At 39.4% G+C, this 18718-nt stretch overlaps 1 protein-coding gene across 2 annotated transcripts in view; it reads right to left on the bottom strand.

The window, feature by feature from the left end:
* Positions 1-18718, bottom strand: part of uggt1 (UDP-glucose glycoprotein glucosyltransferase 1) — a 171753-nt gene that overhangs the window by 15329 nt on the left and 137706 nt on the right. For both annotated transcript variants that reach the window (XM_063046046.1, XM_063046047.1), the window contains 3 exons: positions 15072-15254; positions 13581-13741; positions 3664-3778 (listed from right to left, as the gene is read on the bottom strand). In XM_063046046.1, the coding sequence (XP_062902116.1) occupies positions 3664-3778; positions 13581-13741; positions 15072-15254 (459 nt within the window). The remainder of the gene's footprint in view (positions 1-3663; positions 3779-13580; positions 13742-15071; positions 15255-18718) is intronic.

Below are 18718 nucleotides of genomic sequence, written 5' to 3'. Positions count from 1 at the left end.
GCAACACCCACTTTAATCACAGACAGAAACACAAATTTCGTATCATAGATGTGCCTTTGCACAAATTTTGGTTGTGATCATGGGCATAGAGAGTTGGAGGGGAAGCTCAAATTGCAAAATTAGCAGAAGTTTAAATCTCATTATGATTTACAGAAATAATTGGGCAAATAATACACCTTTCAAGTGGTCTGCTCTTCTATTGAAAAGCTTAGTGGAGTGCATGCAATTTTCAACATTAATAATTTCCTCAAGAGCTATGTGAGGAGAGATTTTAATTAAAAAAAGTACTGTGAATCTAACCTGCTGAAGCTCTTACATCCATAAGACAGAAAAAAAAACGCACTGTCTTTTTTTTTACACACACTTGTGGGTTAATGTAAAAGCATTAAACAATGCCTATTGCATTAAAGGTTGTATTATATCACAGTGTTACAGTGGGTGAACTGGCATTACTCACTGTAAATTTATAATTAAAAATGGTACAATTTGATGCATTTAGGAGAAAATCCATTTCTCATGACATTTAATTAAAAATAGAATTATTTTTCCTCGTCTCTGTAGAGACTGATTGTCCTGGCAGGGCATCATTTACAAGTGTCTTATTATGTCTGGGGGCGATAACAAAAAAAAATCAGGCTTTGCTCCCTAAACTGATTGCCATTCCCAACGGAGATTCATGTGAGGGCACTGGATAAGAACTGGATTATGCAAGCCTGCAAAGGAACAACGGAGGGCAACTAAGAAGAAAATTGTTTGACTAAAATATGAAAGTGATTATGGGAATAAAATTATATTACAGGAAGAGCCAGGGATCAAGTCCTCTATTGCCCCTTTGCAGGCTTGGCTGATCAGTTTTTATCCAATACTCTTTGTCTTCCAAATCTGTTGTTATCATTCTGGGTCAGAATACCCAACACATAAACTCAGAATTATACAATGAGGACCTTTCAAATTTTGCTGAGGGAACAGTTAGGAGAACTGACACCCTCCAAGCACATCTACTAACAATAATGTATTCCGAGAAACGCCAGGCTGTTAACTTGAAAGACAAAAACAAGCACTCTCCTTACTTAGGAAAATTTCCACAAAGGAAAAATAATAAGACTAAAAATATAAATTGAATTGATGGTCAATGAGGATAAATTTGGATGTATTTTTATTTTACAGAATAGCTGCTCTCATGACTAAGAGTTTGTTGGGGGACAAACAGGTTAAAGAATGCAAAAGACACGTTAAGGAGAAGAGCCAATTAGTGTTCATAGGATAAACGGTAAGGCAAATTTATTTGTCTTGCATTGGAGCTTGGAATGCTACAATGTTAGAAAGAAAGGTAGAAAAGCTGACTGAAAAATAACAAGGGCCAGCTTGTTTAGAGGGATAAAATGTTTATCCTCAACTTATTTACCAATAATGGTCCACAATGGCAGCTCCCAAATCACTACATAAATCTGAATGAGATTTACAATTTAGTGTGGGTTTCACCCACACAACTTAATTCCCTTGCATTGATTTTAGAAATATTTCATGGACAATGAAGGAATATGAATCAACATTCCATAATTGCATTGCAGTTACTTCTGACAACTGTCCATTTCCTTCCACAATTGCTGCCTGACTCACTAAGATACCCTCAGCAGTTTGCTTTTTGCTTCAGATTCCAGTATCTGCAGTCAGTTTTGTCTCCTCTAAAGTACTGAATATTTTTGTCTGCTGAACTAAAGAAGGAAATGCAAGATAAAGAGGGAGTGCAGCAAAGACACGTCAAATTGGTTCCCAGTAAATATAGAAGGCTCAATAGGGTAGATCCAAGGAGGTTGTTCAACTAGCTAAAACTGAAATTCACAAGTTCAAAAGGAGCTGTGTGCTGAGCCCACTGCTGTACACTCTGCTCACACATTGACTGCACGGCCAAACACCAGAGTAATCACACTGTCAAGACTGCCAATGACACAACAGTGGGAGGGCTCATCACCAACAACGATGAAATGGCCTACAGAGAGGAGGTGGAAGCGAGGCCTTGTGCCAGACAATTAACCTTTTCCTCAATGCCAACAAGACAAAGGAAATGGTTATCACCTTCAGGAGAATTCGCACCACCCACACTCCTCTTCACATTGGCGCCACAGCAGTAGAAACTGCGAACAGTTTCAATCTCCTGGGAGTGCACATCTCACTCAACCTCTCATGGTCTCAGAGCACATCCTACACAGTCACGAAAGCTCAACAACACCTCTACTTTCTGAGGAGGCTGAAGACAGCTGGACAATGCACACCCTACTCACATCATTCTACAGATGTAGAGTAGAGAGCCTCCTAACATGCTGCATCACTGCATGGTATGGAAACTGCACTGCAGCAGACAGGAAGTCTCTACAGCGGTAGTCAAAACTGCCCAACACATCACCGGCACCAGCCTACCCACCATCAAGGGCATCTATACAGAAAAGTGCAAAAAATGGCCAGTAACATCATGAAGGATCCTATCCACACTGCTCATGGACCTATTTGTCCCACTCCCATCAGGGAGGAGGCCATGTAGCATCCATGCCAGGATCACCGGACTCAAAAACAGTTACTTTCCCCAAGCAATACAGTTGATCAACACCCCCACCCACTTCACCTTGTGCCTGGCATCACTTTATGGATATACAATCAATCTATGCATATGAGCCATTTTATATATTTATATTTGTTGTGATTTTTCATTATTGTGTTCTTTATCTTGTGTTATTTTGTGCTACATCGCAAATTAACACTTATTTTCTTCTTCTTTACACTTATGTACTGGAAATGACATTAAATAATCTTAAATCTTAAGAGGAATGATTAGTTGATAATAGCAGAACTGTTTGGATAATCAAATACAGCAGTTATTGTTCCAGAGGATGAATATGGCTAAACAATCATCCTGGTCTAATGATGGTATAGCAAAATCATTGTCTTCACTGATTGCAAACACTGAATTAGCCAAGTGGAGTGATTTCAACAGAGATAAGGTTAGAATTGTTAAGACTTGTGTTGCTTTTGCAAAGTACTGCAGAATTCCTGATTTTCCAAGTATTGAAGGATAAGTGACACAGTAATACAATATAATCTTGCATTTACTTTGCACATTTTGCATTCGTGGATTGTTCCAAACTGCCCCACACTTTAGTTTTTTAAGTGCTGTTACTATTGCAATGTTAAAAACAAAACACCCAATTTCTATTAAAGAGCTACAAATAACAATGGATCAATACAGTGAGATACATCAACTACAACAAATTTAATGAGGAAGATGAGGGAGGAATTATTTTTCACCTTTTAAGGATTGTGATAAGATAAATTGAAAAGAACAGGATTTTTGCTAAAGAGCAAAGACACAGATGTTTTTGCATAGAAGATTCTGAGTTTTCAGCTTGCCACATGACCCTGTATACAACTCAATAGATCCCTCAACATCAATGGAACAGCAAAGCTTTATCTGGATTTTCAGTTTCAGAAACTAGTGAATACCTTTGAATTCTCCAAGATGTTCCTAGAATTTAGAATCTGAGCCACAAAAATACCCACAACCATGTAAAAGGTAAACAGCTAAGTAGATTAGTCTTGGAGTATACCACAAATGATATGAATATTCCTACCTTCTTCCCATAGTACAGCAATAAAACCATGCACACAAACCTGGTCAAGATTGGACAGGCTGTTGGGGTCTTGACTGAGACCTTGATACTGTCCTCTGAGTCGATCACCAGCAGCAATTTTTCTAAATTTCTTTAAGTCCACTACATATAAGGCACTAAAAAGAGAATACAATTAAAGTGGTATTCATATTTAAGTGAAAGCATCATAGACATGATTACAGCTTACCAGGTTAGGGAGTCATTTCACTGTTGTGCAATGCATACTGTATATAAGATAAGAAATCAAATTAATTGGAGTGAAGTTCTTTGGACCCTAGTCTTTTGTGGATCAGAGTTTTCTAATCGTCAGACTTCCTTTGCACGTTTATTATACAGTGCCTATGAAAAGTATTCACTCCCCCCTTGGAAATTTTAATATTTTATTGTTTTACAACATTAAATCACAATGGATTTAACTTGGCTTTTTTGACAATGATCAACAGAAAAAGGCTCTTTCATGTCAAAGTGAAAACATATCTCTACAAAGTGATATAAATTAATTACAAATATAAAACACAGAATAATTTATTGCATAAGTATTCATCCCCTTTAATATGGCACACCAAATAATCACTGGTGCAGCCAAGGTTTCAAATGATTGTAGTAAAAGCACACCTCTACATGGAAGGCCCAACTGCTGGTGAGTTAGTATCCTGGCAAAAACTACACCATGAAGCCAAAAAAATACTGCAAACAACTCCGCAAAAAGTTTATTGAAAAGCACAAGTCAGGAAATGGGTACAAGAAAACTTCCAAGTCACTGTATATCCCTTGGAGTACAGTAAAATCAATCAAGAAATGAAGGATATGGCACAGCTGTAAATTTGCCTAGAGCAAGCCATCCTCAAAAACTGACTGACCATACAAGAAGGGGACTAGTGAGGCCACCAAGAGACCTACAACAACTCTGAAGGAGTTACAAGCTTCAGTTGCTGAGATGGAGAGACTGCTCTTACAAAAACTGTTGCTCAGATGCTTCACCAGTCGCAGCTTTATGGAAGAGTGACAAAGACAAAACCACCATTGACGAAAACTCACATGAAATGTCGGCTAGAGTTTGCCAGAAGACATGTAGGAGCTTCTGAAGTCAGCTGGAAGAAGGTTCTATGGTTTGATGAAACCAAAATTGAGCTCCTTGGCTATCAGACTAAATGCTATGTTTGGTGTAAGCCAAACCCCACACATCATCCAAATCACACCAGCCCTAACGTAAAGCATGGTGGTGGCTGCATCATGCTGTGGGGATGCTTCACTGCAGCAGATCCTGGAAGGCTTGTGAAGGTAGAGGGTAAAATGAATGCACCAAAATACAGGGAAATCCTGGAGGTAAACCTGCATCAATATACAGGGAAATCCTGGAGGTAAACCTGATGCAGTCTGCAAGAGAACTGTGACTTGGGAGAAGATTTGTATTCTAGCAAGACAATGACCCCAAGCAGAAAGCCAAGGCTACACAGGAATGGCTTAAAAACAACAAAGTTAATGCCCTGGACTGGCCAAGTCTGAGTCCAGACCTTAATCCAATTGAGAATTTGTGGCTGGACTTGAAAAGGGCTAATCACTCACGATCTCCATGCAATCTGACAGAGTTTGAGCAGGTTTTTAAAGAAGAATGGGGAAAAATTACAGTGTCCAGACGTGCAAAGCTGGTATAGAGACCTATCCACTCAGACTCACGGTTGTAATTGCTGCCAAAGTTGTATCTACCAAATATTGACTTGAAGGGACTGAACCTTATGCAATCAATTATTTTGTGTTTTATATTTGTAATTAATTTAGATAACTTTGTAGAGATGAGTTTTCACTTTGACACAGAAGAGTCTTTTTCTGTTGATCAGTGTCAAAAAAGCCAAATTAAATTCACTGTAATTCAATACTGTAAAGCAATAAAACAGGAGAACTTCGGGGGTGAATACTTTTTATAGGCACTGTATTTAAACTTTTTTAAGAGTCAAAGTGCAGAATAGACCTTTCTGGCCAACGAAGCTGCACGGCCATCAACTCACCTATTTAACATTAGCCGAATCACAGGACCATCTACAATTACCAATTAACCTACTAACCAGTACATCTTTGGACTATACAGGAGCACCTGGAGAAACCCACATAGTCATGGGGAAAACATACAACTCCTTACAAAAGGTACCAGAAATTATCTCTGAACTCCGATACCCATGCTAACCATTACATTACCACGGCACCCTCCAGGTGTCCATTTTTTGTTTTCAGTTGTGTTGTGCAGGAAGGATAAACTGATAACTTAATGGTAAACAAAACTGCATTTGGGACTTGGAGAACAGCAATGAATCTTTGACAAGAAAGTCAAAGGACTGTAAAATTTGCAGTGCAAAGATGAAGATGATAAACAGAGGAAAGAAAGGTATTGGTTTGAGAAAAGGAAATGAAAAAAATTTTGGCCCCTGATAAGCTTACTGGAATGTCATTAAAGGGACCAGGGACAGATATAATTTCACATAGTTGGATTATTTATTCTGCAAGGCAGAAAATTCATATTTTTAATACTTTTCAGTGATGAAACAGACAGCTAAAGTAGCAGAAACTATTTAGTGCTCTCCACTTTTCTATGAACCAACAGCCTCCTGATTGAGCCAATAAATATTTAATTTTGACTTGTTGGTCCAGAGCACTTGCTGCCATTGTTCAGCATCCCAGTCCTTGTGTTTTTGTGCGTAGGTGTGTCTTTCGGCTTTACTTTCACTTCAGAGGAATGGCTTTCTGGCAGCAACTCTTCCATGGCAAGACTTCTCCGGACTGAAGAGGCGCCTACTTGGATTCCAGTGGTCTCTGTGAGTTCAGAGCTGATAGCAGTGCTGGATTTCTTCTGATTTAAAAGGGACATCAGCTTGATGCATCTTTTGTCCGTTGCATTCTGTTTCTATGGCTGACTACTGTGTTTCTAGTTCTCAACTATGCCTGTTTCTCTGTGCTTCTTCAGAAGAGCTTGGACAACGTATCTTGAAACTCCAGTCCGCTACGAAATTTCTGCTTGGGAGAGACCTTGCTGATGCAAGATGACCATCTTATGCCTTGTTGCTTTGCTCACTCTTGCTATATAGTACAAGCAGGAGTGATGATTTGAAGGTTAAATCTGCACACACCGCAACTTTAAGTTTGGTTGCTCTTTGCCTAGTTTGATTCCTTCACCCATTTCTATTTCAGTTAATCTGTCTAATTCATTCAACTCATTATGTCACTGATCATTAGCACTTGTTTGCCATTTTTGTTTAATCATGTACTGGACTATATACCTGCAAAGTAATTAAGCTCTTATTGAAAAGTGATCTATAATATGTTACTTTTTTAACAAAATACAAAAATGTCTCTAAAGCATTTTATTTTTTAAAATTCACTCTTTTCTACAGACACACTAATACAGAAGACAAAAAGTAAACATCTAAAACAAAATTCTAGAGTGCCTAAGACTTTTGCACAGTACAGGTTTCCCCCGCCATCCGAAGGTACAGCGTTCCTATGAAACGGTTCGTAAGCCGGAATGTCATAAAGCGAAGAAGCGATTACCATTTATGATATGGGGAAATTTTGTGAGCGTTTGCAGACCCAAAAATAACCTACCAAATCATGCCAAATAACACACAAAACCTAAAATAACAGTAACATACAGTAAAAGCAGGAATGATATGATAAATACACAGCTTATATAAAGTAGGAATACTTTTCCACAATCATTGCCTAAACTGTTCTCCGTAGCGAAAATCTCACGCAAGCGCTGTTGGCAAAAACACGGCGCAAGCGCTCTCCAGTAACCTTTAAGCTATGAAGCTGCTAAGTCATACCAAATAACACGTAAAAATACACAGCCGATATAAAGTAGAAATAATGTATGTACTGTGTAATATCACTTACTGGAATTGGGAAAGCACAGAGCACACTGATGATGGTGTGTTAGACTGAGTCATCGGAGTTTGGGTGGTGCAGTGGCCCCCACCCTCCAGGCAGTGAACCGATAGCGATTTGCAAAGCATGCAGGGGTACAGCGGTAGCCGGGAGGCACACAGCACATCTTTAAGAAAAACGCTGAAATATACATGCTAATTAATTAGGTGCTGCCCGGCACGTAATAGTCAGCCCAGATCAGTGCCGATTTCCGATTGCATCGCCTCTGATCTGGACCGACAATTACATGTCGGGCGGCACCTAATTAATTAGCATGTTTATTTCGGCTTTTTTCTTAAAGATGTGCTATGTGTCTCCCGGCTACCGCTGCATTCTCCGCGAATCGGTACCTGTCCGCGGCCTGGGGGTTGGGGTGGTGGGACACTGGGGTGTCGTCTGTTTCCATTAGAGCAGGCAGCTCATCTTCTCCTATGACTGCCCACCTCGATGTCAAAGGTCGAGGATCGTCGTCTGCTGTGGCTAATGTGGAAGGCTTGCTTGACTGCTGAGCCTTGTGCATTTTTCTATCATACAGTTCTTTGTAAGTACTCAAACCATCCCGCAAATATCCCCTAAACCGACGTACCCTTTCAAAATTAAAGTCGTACTTTATCATTACTCATTCAGTTTCGATTGTTATCCTTTCCTCTTCCAATTGCATCAGCTCTTCATCTATCAGTTCTTGGTCATGGGATGCCAAAACTTCTTCAACATCATCTTCATCAGCTTCCACAAGCCAAACTCACTTAGTCCTTACTTCGTTCACCACGATCAAAACGCTTAATTATGTCCAGTTTTACGCTAAGTGTAACACCCTTACGAGCTCTATCAGGCTTTTCCGATACCATAGAACTCATCTTGCAAACGGCTGCTCACAGACACGTGTTTAAACAATGCCAGCGGGATTGCAGTTACGAATCCGGGGGGAGAGCGGCTGCTCAGGGCGCGCGCTGCCTTTTATCGCGTGGATTTTTTTCGCACGCTGCTTTTTTCGTAACAGTGGAAACACCTTCTGCTAGCTGTTACGTACCCCACAACTGGGTTGCCAAACCAGCAGAAATGGACCACTTACTTGGAGTCTGGATTACTGGAATTAAGAAAGTTTTATTAAAGAAATAAGTAACACAGTACTCTAAACATAAGGATATAAATGCAACGGGTTAACAATGATAAAACACACATGTACACAGAACTAGGATAATAGGATCAATCAAGCTCTATCGCAGTCTAGGGGTAAAATGATCAGTCTCAAGTGACACAGAGTTCAGTTCAGTTCGCAGTAATCGCTGTTGTGCCGTTGGGGGGAGAGAGAGAGAGAGACCGAATGATGATATTCAAATCGGATTCAACAGACCTTTGATATTCCTCGCAGTTAGCTTTCGGGCGAGCCCTTTGTAATGTCTTCTGAGGTCACCAACTGTGACCCCACCGTTCTAGATACAATCGTTCTTCTGCGGTGAACCCGGCACCCAGGCAAGGGTGGACACACACACCAGGTTCCCGCCGATCGTACCTTCTCACCCTGTGCGTCTATGGTTGGTCCCGCGACCAGACATCCAAAACTCCTACCAACTTGTGGGGGCACACCGCTTTTCCAGAGTCTCGTTATCTCTTGATATCGTGGTGTGGTGGTGTGTCTCTTGCCTTAGCGAACCTGTTCCTTTTATCCCCCTGCTGGGGTATCACCTGTCCATCAAACTTCAAACAGTTCAGGTTCAAAGCAACCGGTCTAAACAATACTCGGCACTGTGTCTCTTTGCGGTAATCTCTCTCGTCTCTCTCTGATTAGCATTTTGAATGTTTCCCCCATTTGTCTCTCTCTTATCTCTCTTATCGGCATCAATAACTCTTCTGATAACTTGGTATTTTGTCACATAGCGAAAACAGTGTACTAATGTAGGTCTTTCGTAACAGTGAGGTTTCATAAAGCGAACGTTCGAAAAGCGGGGGACACCTACACTGTATCTTTGCTTCAAGTTACTGCAGCACCAGCAAATGAATAACATTGAACACCATATGCTTTGATCACAAATTATCTAAAACATCGTTTTAAAGATAGTTTCTATTGTTGCATATCAAGCAATGCTGCCTGTTTACTTTCCCAAAGGAACTAAATCATTTTTTGTAAAACTGTGGATTTTAGGCTATGATTTATTGCCAGCACTTGCTGCTGAATCCAATGTCCATTTTATTATTGTTCATTACTTATTCACATTTGCTAACAATTAATTTTACATTATTCCTATTTGGCAAGTCTCTGCTGGATGGGTTAATTTATTTACTTGTCAGAGCACAAAAATCAGGCTTCAATCCAGCAACTGAAGACAATTATTTTTAACAGTACAGTAAATCATCAGTGTATTTCAAGTGAACATGAAATGCCAGCTGGCCATCATTTCGAAAAGGAACAAAGGGGTTATTCCTGGTATCCTGGCCAATATTTATCCTCAGTTAATATCACTAGAACAGGTTATCTGGATATCATCACAGTGGTATTTGTGGGAGTTATTTTAATAGGCAGTCTCATGAGATCATGGATTTGTGCCTTGGAAGGTTTCCAGGGCGCAGGCCTGGGCAAGGTTGTATGGAAGACCGGCAGTTGCCCATGCTGCAAGTCTCCCCTCTCCACACCACCGATGTTGTCCAAGGGAAGGGCCAATACAGCTTGGCACTGGTGTCATTGCAGAGCAATGTGTGGTAAAGTGCCTTGCTCAAGGACACAACACACTGCCTCAGCTGAGGCTCGAACTAGCGACCTTTAGATCACTAGAATGATGCCTTAACCACTTGGCAACGCACCAACACTTGTGGGGGTATGTTGTATGTAAACTGGCTACTACTATATTGTCTGCAGTACAGCAGTTCCACTTCACTCCAACAAGGTGAGATGGAACATCCGGAAATGCAAGTGCCTTTTCTTTTTTCTTTGAAAACAATTATGTTTTTCCTTTCTTGAGAGCTCATCAGAAGTATAGAAGTACAGTTACCGACTGAGATGTTAACCAGAATAGGAAGGGATAAAGCTTTGAGTGTTCTTTGTAGTCTTATGATTTACTCAGTTTAGGCAGCGCTTTCCTTTGTCACTTGGTGGCACTGCAACTCCTTGTAAAAGATGCATTTAATGCGATGCAATCCTAAACCAGGTTTTTCCCTGCAATAAAACCAACATTTCAGTGCAGTGATGAGAAGTTGCTTCTCAATTCATTTACTAAACTGAGGTGTAATCTGGTCAGGTGGACAACTGAATCAACAAAAACCAATCATAGTTTATAAACACGTCTATCTAATTTAATACTTAAAGGATCATCAGTATATAAAAGCAATGCGTTTTCACCAGAGAACAAAATTGAAATGATTTGCCTGTGAAATGCTTTATGTCTTCAGAAAATGGAAAGCAGTTTGTAACTGTTGTTGACAGAAAATTGGGGGTGGTCATTGTCAACAATAATACTCAAATCTTTAATCCTGCCAAACTTGGCAGTATAGAAATATCCGGTTTGCCAATTGCCTCATTTGGTTGAGGCAAATTGACTGAGAGTGGGGACTTTTGGGGCCTTTTCAGGCGGCTGTTGGTCATTCTTCTTTCTCAAAGTTTACAGGGGATGTAAATGCTCTTTGCACTGGTGACACAAGCCTCAGGATGCCACCCACCTCAAAATGTAGACATGATGACCTTTGGTATCCACCAATCCATACTTTCCACCCCCCCTCCCCATTCCTGAAACTGAGGTGGTTGCATTTGTCCTCCTGAATGCTGTAAAGATTGCTATGAACCTCTGAACAAAAACTAAAGCACAGTAGAGATGTGAGGGCCACCAGCAACTCATGCTCCTTGGCCTGGTGCAAGTACAATTTGAGGCTGGAAGAAAATGACAGGAGCTCAGGGAAGAGTTGGAGGATTTGCAATGCCAAAGGATGTCCAAGTATATTGTTTTCTTTTGACCCTTTGGTACAACCAAGCTGATGAAAAATCATTTGTTGCAGTGAAAGCAGGTGTAGGTGGCTTGAGATGGAGGGGCAGTCCACAGTGAACATGCCAAATCTCTTTTACAGTTTCCAAGCTTTTGCATAAACTGTGGAGGCAATCTCCTCTCTGGCCCAGGATATCTCAATCAAATTCAGCCAAGAAGCAAAAGAATTTCCAAAAAGGGAAACAAAAATTTAAGATAAATAGGTAAACTTAATCTGTATGTAAAGCGTATGTCCAAACCAAATGAATTCAAATGTTATTATAGTTGTTGCCAACTTCAGTCGTGGAAAGCAATGTTTGCCTTCCTCACAGAAAGCTGAGAATTTCTCTCTTCTCAGTGAACAATGCAGTTTTAGATTTTAAGCTGTGTCAAGTAGTTGTGAATGATGAAATGTTCTCACTAAACATAACTGTACAATGGCAGTGCTTTAATTCTGTTCAGGTAGCACAATTAATTGGGCCAAGCATGACATAGATTTGCCCTTGCAAGTCCACAGATGTTTTTGTACTGCAAACTGCTGAGAGTGAAAATTAAAAACAGAAGGAAACTAGACATCTGGGTCTGAGTGCATGAGGTAAGCAAATACATAGCCAAAACCAATCAAGATCGAAGAGTTGTGAAACAATTTCTTGCTACTAATTAGTCCTCACAACATCATTAAAAGATAACCTAATCTGTGGTGAACACCTCTTAACATTCACTGCAAGCTTAGTTACCACCTTTGTATAAACGAAGCAATCCCATGTTGCTTGAAGCATTTCAGTGAGGCTGACATCAAGCTCTTTTTAAAGTGTATGGGAAGCAACATGACTCAAGTAGCAATTGCTGAATTTTTGAACAATAGTATTCAAAGTTGTTCAAAATATTTGTACTTAAGTAACAATATTATGATTGGTTTTAGGAAAATCTAGAGCACAAATTTCAACAAATAAATTGTAAAAATCACTCAAAGCAGATCATCCAGATTCATGCAGTTACACATACCAAATATAAAAATAATTACAAAGTGTCAAATTGAATTACTTTGAAGTTATTTATATGTACATGATGTTTTATAACATAAAGGGCTCAGCAGAGATTTGGAGGCTTGAAGGCCAGACTAACCTCTGGCAAATGTATGTTGAAGCAGCTCAGTGGTATTCTTATTTCAAGCAAGGTACCCATTCCCACTATAGCAACTTAACATCAGAATGCTCTCAAAAGTTCCAAAGCTTATTAGTATCAAGTTACTCATCCTGAGGAATGAGTGCATTGCAGAATGTTCCCAATGCAACAAATAGAATGGAAAATAGTCACAGTCTCAGCTCACCAAACTGATATACTTAGAAAGGTCTGAGAGACACTTTGATAATAATGCTGTATAAACGCAAGAAATTTATTTGTCTCAACCAGTCAAAAGAAGTATTTACTGCATAGGAGCAGTTGATAAGAAATATGCCAAGTATTAAAAGGATTTAGCAGTTCAGTGTACATATGAAAGACTGCTCTCACTGAAACCTGAGAACAGTTTGTTGTCAGAACCACGCTTTCAATAAGAGCAACAAGAAGTTATCTTGACTTATAAATGGAAACTCTGATGGCACACCCAAATAATCTAAGCTCCAACATCTGTTAGTCCTAAGTGTTGGAGCTCTACACTGGCATGGATGCCACAGGCTGATGCCAACAATGGAACATTGTCAAACTGCCTTTCTTGCAGCTGTGCACAGCTTTGGTTTCATTTCATGTATTAATCTTCACCACAAATTCTTTAGAAAACACATACACAAAGCTTGCATTTGCTTTTCCCAACTGTCCTCCAGAAACTCAGAAAAGCAGTGGCAAATCAAAGAGTAAATAGATGGAGGTAAGAGGAAATCATCTATTTCTTGTCTTTCATATCCTGAGAGTAGTCCAAAGCACTTTACTACCAATAAATTTAAAATAGAATAATGTACTATTATAGTCTAAGATTAAAACATCTATATGGCAAATAAAGGCTGAATGTTTCCTGATCAATAACTTAACTATTGTTAAGCTGCAAAGATCATACCTTATGTGATACTTTCTTCCCTGCAGATGATTTGCCCAATAACCTGACCTCCAGAACCGATACCCATCCATTTCCTTACGGCTATCACAGAAAGGAGTGTACCCATAGGGAGCTCCCTCAAGGTCCAACTCGCGCAGCTCCTTTAAGTCAGCACGCACTATCTGTGTGGAAAAAAATGGTAAGCAAAGAACCTTGCAATTTGTTGTATATTAAATGGCAAGGAACGGGTTTTAACCATTCCAAGACCTTTTTCTGATAAAGTCAGTGATGCTGCTAAAAGTAACATAGTCTTTGCAAGAAATACTGTAAAACCCATTAGCACAATTTCATTGTTATGACTCAGAATCAATTTACCTAGCAGCATCCTTCTAGCCATATATATCATGTCCAAGTGTCAGGTACTGTATTGGAGTTCGATCTGCATCTAAATTAAAAGTTTACTGCAAACGCTGATTGTCTGAAAGCAAACTACAAACACCCTTAATCTGTCTTTAGTGTGGAGTTCAGTTCAGGAATTGCATTGGAATTGATTCAAATAGAAAGCTTTTTTAAAAATCATTAAAATAATTCTGTCACACAAGCTATTTAACTGAGCCCTTTCACACTTTCAAGAACCGGACACAAAGGGTCAGGAATTGTTTTAGAAAGTACTAATCTATTTTGTCAGATAGTAACAGATGCATAATAACTCTATTGATTAATATCAATTTAGACATTGAAGACCGAGCTTGCTGATAGTGAGGACCAGCAATTTAGTGCCCGATACTTCAAATGTTGGTCCATTTCAGACCGAGCAGCATAAAGGATACTATCTGACTTCCATACCACTGGATAAAAAAGTTCTCAACTCTGATTGCCATTCAGTAATCCATGCTGGAGACACATTGAGTGCATCAAGAGACTCTATGGTTAAAATGTCCACGAATGTTCACTGTCTGGACTTACCAACAAAATAAAGGAATGGATGATAATAGAAGAGATTAAATGGGATCTGAGGAATTAGAACAATGAAAAGGTTTGATAGATAAAGCAGGATGGTAATATATTCAGGTACAGTTGCTGCTTCAAACATCGAACATGTTCACATGAGAACATTAGGAACCCTATATCTTCACAGTCAGCTATAAGAAAACCATCTTTAGTTTAACTTATCTTAATCATTCCTTTCCTTTCCTTTCTTGCAAAACACAACATACTTAAGGGCAAAGATTTTGTTGCTACAGGCATTCTAAAGGCATATACAAATTGCCTTCATTGGCTCTTTGGGGCTTGAAGGCATCTGTTTCACATCAATACACACTGCTATTGCTGGAATATTCACAAAACAAATATGGCAAGAGCTCCTGTGTCTTAAACTGCAATATTTCTTACTTGCCATTAGCTTATTAATATTTACTGTCCAGGCTTGCTTAAACTTCAGATCACATCTGAAGGGTCTTCATATGATAAATATTTAACCAGTAATCAAAAATGCACATCTTAAAAACTTACTTGATCAGCATCCACAAATAAAATCTTGTCAACAGCCAGTGGGAAAAGCACATCCAGGAAGAGAATCTTGTAACCCCATATGATTCTTTGCTTCTCAGTCTGTTGGTGAAGCCACCTGGGCCATTTGTACTGTACCAGTTCATATTGGAAACCATACTTCTTTGCCATGTGTGGGATAAATTCCTACAAAAATAGAGTACACAATAAACAGAATATAGAAAATGTGACGGATTTAAATTCTGCATTTCACCAATTTGCCATAATGACACTGGCAATTAACCAAGGTTATATTAATTAATATGAAACACTTCTGTGAAATAACTTTTTAACTCCATAAAAAAGTGTCTGGGTACAGTGCATCCTGCAGGACTCAACATTGAATTCTCCAACTTTATAATGTGCTTTCTTTCTTTCTATTAGTATCAAGACTGGTTATTTTGCCTACAATTCCTCTCCTTTTATTCTTTCAGTTGTAGATTCTGCCCGGAGGAAGTCATTCTATACAACATCATCCAGACTGCATACCATTTATAACACCTTATTCAATGAGCTTAACTGTCCATTTAATAAAATTATTTCACTCAATTATCCACCCTTCTTTTGTTCCCTCCACCACCTGCTTTCAAACTACCGAATCAATCCTCTCCTTCATACCTCCTTCCCAGTGGTGCTGCTATGTTCTTGTATTCTTACCTCTTCCTTGGTTATTCCACTATTGTGACATTAGTAATTATTGCTCTGCTTCCGACTACACTGCAATCTTTGCACCATTCTCACCATTGTATTTATTATTACTGTGTTACTGTTTACTCTGTGAGCTTCAATCAAACAATGGATTTGATTGCACTCTGTGTCTGGCCTAGGTGAATTTGGTCTCTCCTTCTCAGTTCTGATGGAGAATCTTCGACCTGAAACATTAGCTATTTCGCTTTCCATAAGTGCTACAGAGCTAGAGAGCTCCTCCAGCATTTCTGTTTTTATTTTGGATTCCAGCATCCGTAGCTTTTTTGTGTTTAATTTTTTTAATTCCTTCTCAAGTTAAGCTGTAACGTATACACTCAATGGCCACTTTATTAGGTACAGGAGTGGAACCCAGTGTGACTTCTGCTGCTGTAACCCATCCACTTCAAGATTTGATGTGTTGTGTGTTCAGAGATGCTCTTTTGCACATCACTGTTGTAATGCGTGATTATTTGAGTTACTGTCATTTTCTTGTCAGCTTGAACCAGTCTGATCATTCTCCTCTGACCTCTCCCGTAAACAATGTGTTTTCATCCACAGAACTACTGCTCACTGGATGCTTTTAGTTTTTTGTACCATTCTCTGTAAGCTCTAAGAGACTGTTGTGCATGAAATCCCAGAAGATCAGCAGTTTTTGAGATACACAAATCACCATGTCTGATACCAACAATTATTCCACAGTCCAAGTCACTTAGATCACATTTCTTCCCCATTCTGACGTTTGGCCTGAACAATAGCTGAATCTCTTGACTATGCTTGCATGCTTTTATGCATTGAGTTGCTGCCATATGATTGGCTGATTAGATATTCGAGGCAGTACAACAGCGTAGAGGTTGGCACAACGGTTTACAGTATCAGTGACCCAGGTTCAACTCCTACTGCTATTTGTAAAAAGTTTATACGTTCTCCCCGTGACCACATGGGTTTCCTTCGGGTGCTCTGGTTCCTTCCCACAGTCCAAGGACGTACCGGTCGGTAGGTAAATTGGTCTTTGTAAATTGTCCCATGATTAGGGTAGGGTTAAATCAGGGGTTACAGGTCAGCATGGCTCGAAGGGCCAGAAGGGCCGATTCAGTGCTGTATCTCAATAAATAAAAATAACTACACATTTGCATTAACAATCAGGTGTATAGGTTTACCCAATAAAATGGCCACTGAATGTAGTTTATATTAACCTTGCACTTGGGATTTAAAATAATGACCAAATAAGGTGGGCCTTACACTGCTTAGCTTAGTTTAGGAAGAGGAACATGAATGAAAATATATTATTGAAGTATCAAATATAGTTACAGTATTCTTTTCAAGCATCTGTTGGTCAATCATCTTATACACAGGAGAAGGATATTGAATTAGAGAAGAAAAATCCTTCTATTTTATATATCCAATTTAATTGTGAAACATTGTTTTTTCCAACAATATGATATTGAAATTGATTTTCTTCTGGAGTGAAACACAATAACAGCCATTTCTGGATTTTTTTTTGTATGTCAGTTCATGAAATTCTACTGAGTATGCCGTGTTCCCGCATCTCTGCCAATGTCATTCCTTGAGAAATACTCCTTCTGGAGAAGTGAAGATGAATCTGGACAATGTTGTTTGGCATTCCAAGGACAATTTGTTTTTTCCAAGGCAGATTTGGATGCTACAACTTACATTTACCAAATGCAACATCAATCCTTACTCCCTGCTCTACCAAATACTACCACCCCCAATTCATAACTCACCTTTCAATCAAAGTTCCAATCTGTGTTATTTCTGTAATGAAACTGTTGTTTCCAATTCATTTTCCTTCTCCCAGAATACTGGCACTCAATTCCCACTCATTTTTTTCCTCTGAGCTGCCAGTTCCTGATCTACCTCTTGCAATGTTAATCCTGAAATATAGCTCCCCCACCCTACCATCTATACTGCCAGGTGATGATGCCTCTGCTTTCAACTTTACCTCCTTTGGTCCAAAGCACAGACCTGAACAAGCCTTTGCCTGACTGTTACCTGAAACTGCCTTTTAATGGCAGTACGGAGTGACAGCACAAAATATACAACATCTGGACACATGACCAGTTCCTGACAGTTGTGCTCATCTCTATGAAGACATTAAGAACTTTGCTAAGAACACCAACCCTGTTAGATATTCCTGTTGTCTTATTCATCCTTCGTGTTGGCGCATGGCCAAGTGGTTAAGGCGTTCGTCTAGTGAATTGAAGGTCGCTAGTTCTTAACCACACATTGCTAGCACTTAACCACACATTGCTCTGCGACGACACCGGTGACAAGCTGTATGGGTCCTAATGCCCTTCCCTTGGACAACATCAGTGGCGTGGAGAGGGGAGACTTGCAGCATGGGCAACTGCTGGTCTTCCATACAACCTTGCCCAAGCCTGCACCCTGGAAACCTTCCAAGGCGCAAATCCATGGTCTCATGAGACTAACGGATCCTATATATATAAAATTCATCCTTCTCACACCCTCTCCACAATTTGAAACCAACATGTTTTCTCACCTTCTCATCCTTATCCTGAAAAGTTAATTGATTTTCTTTCCATACGTGCTGGATGACTTGGAGTCATTTGGTAATACAACATGGAAACAGACCTCTTGGCACAGCTTGGCCATGCTGACCATGCTGCCAGTCCCAAGCTATTCCATTTCAAAGTCAACATCAATAAAAATTTATTATCAAAGTATATATATATATATATATATGTGTCACCATATACTCCCCCGAGATTTGTCTGTGTTTGGCCTATATTGCTTGAAGGACTTGCTAAGTACTTCTTACTTTATGTTTTAGCAATCAAAACAAATTCTTAAATTCAACTGCACACAAAACATTTGGAAAGAGAAACTAATTAACTTTTATTTTATGATTCTTGGTTTAAATAGGTTTGCTAAATTTGGAGCATACT

Source organism: Mobula hypostoma, chromosome 4 (genome assembly GCF_963921235.1).
Source record: "Mobula hypostoma chromosome 4, sMobHyp1.1, whole genome shotgun sequence".
Taxonomy (NCBI): domain Eukaryota; kingdom Metazoa; phylum Chordata; class Chondrichthyes; order Myliobatiformes; family Myliobatidae; genus Mobula; species Mobula hypostoma.
The sequence above is the reverse complement of the archived record's forward strand: the minus strand, read 5'-3'. Positions and strand labels throughout refer to the sequence as shown.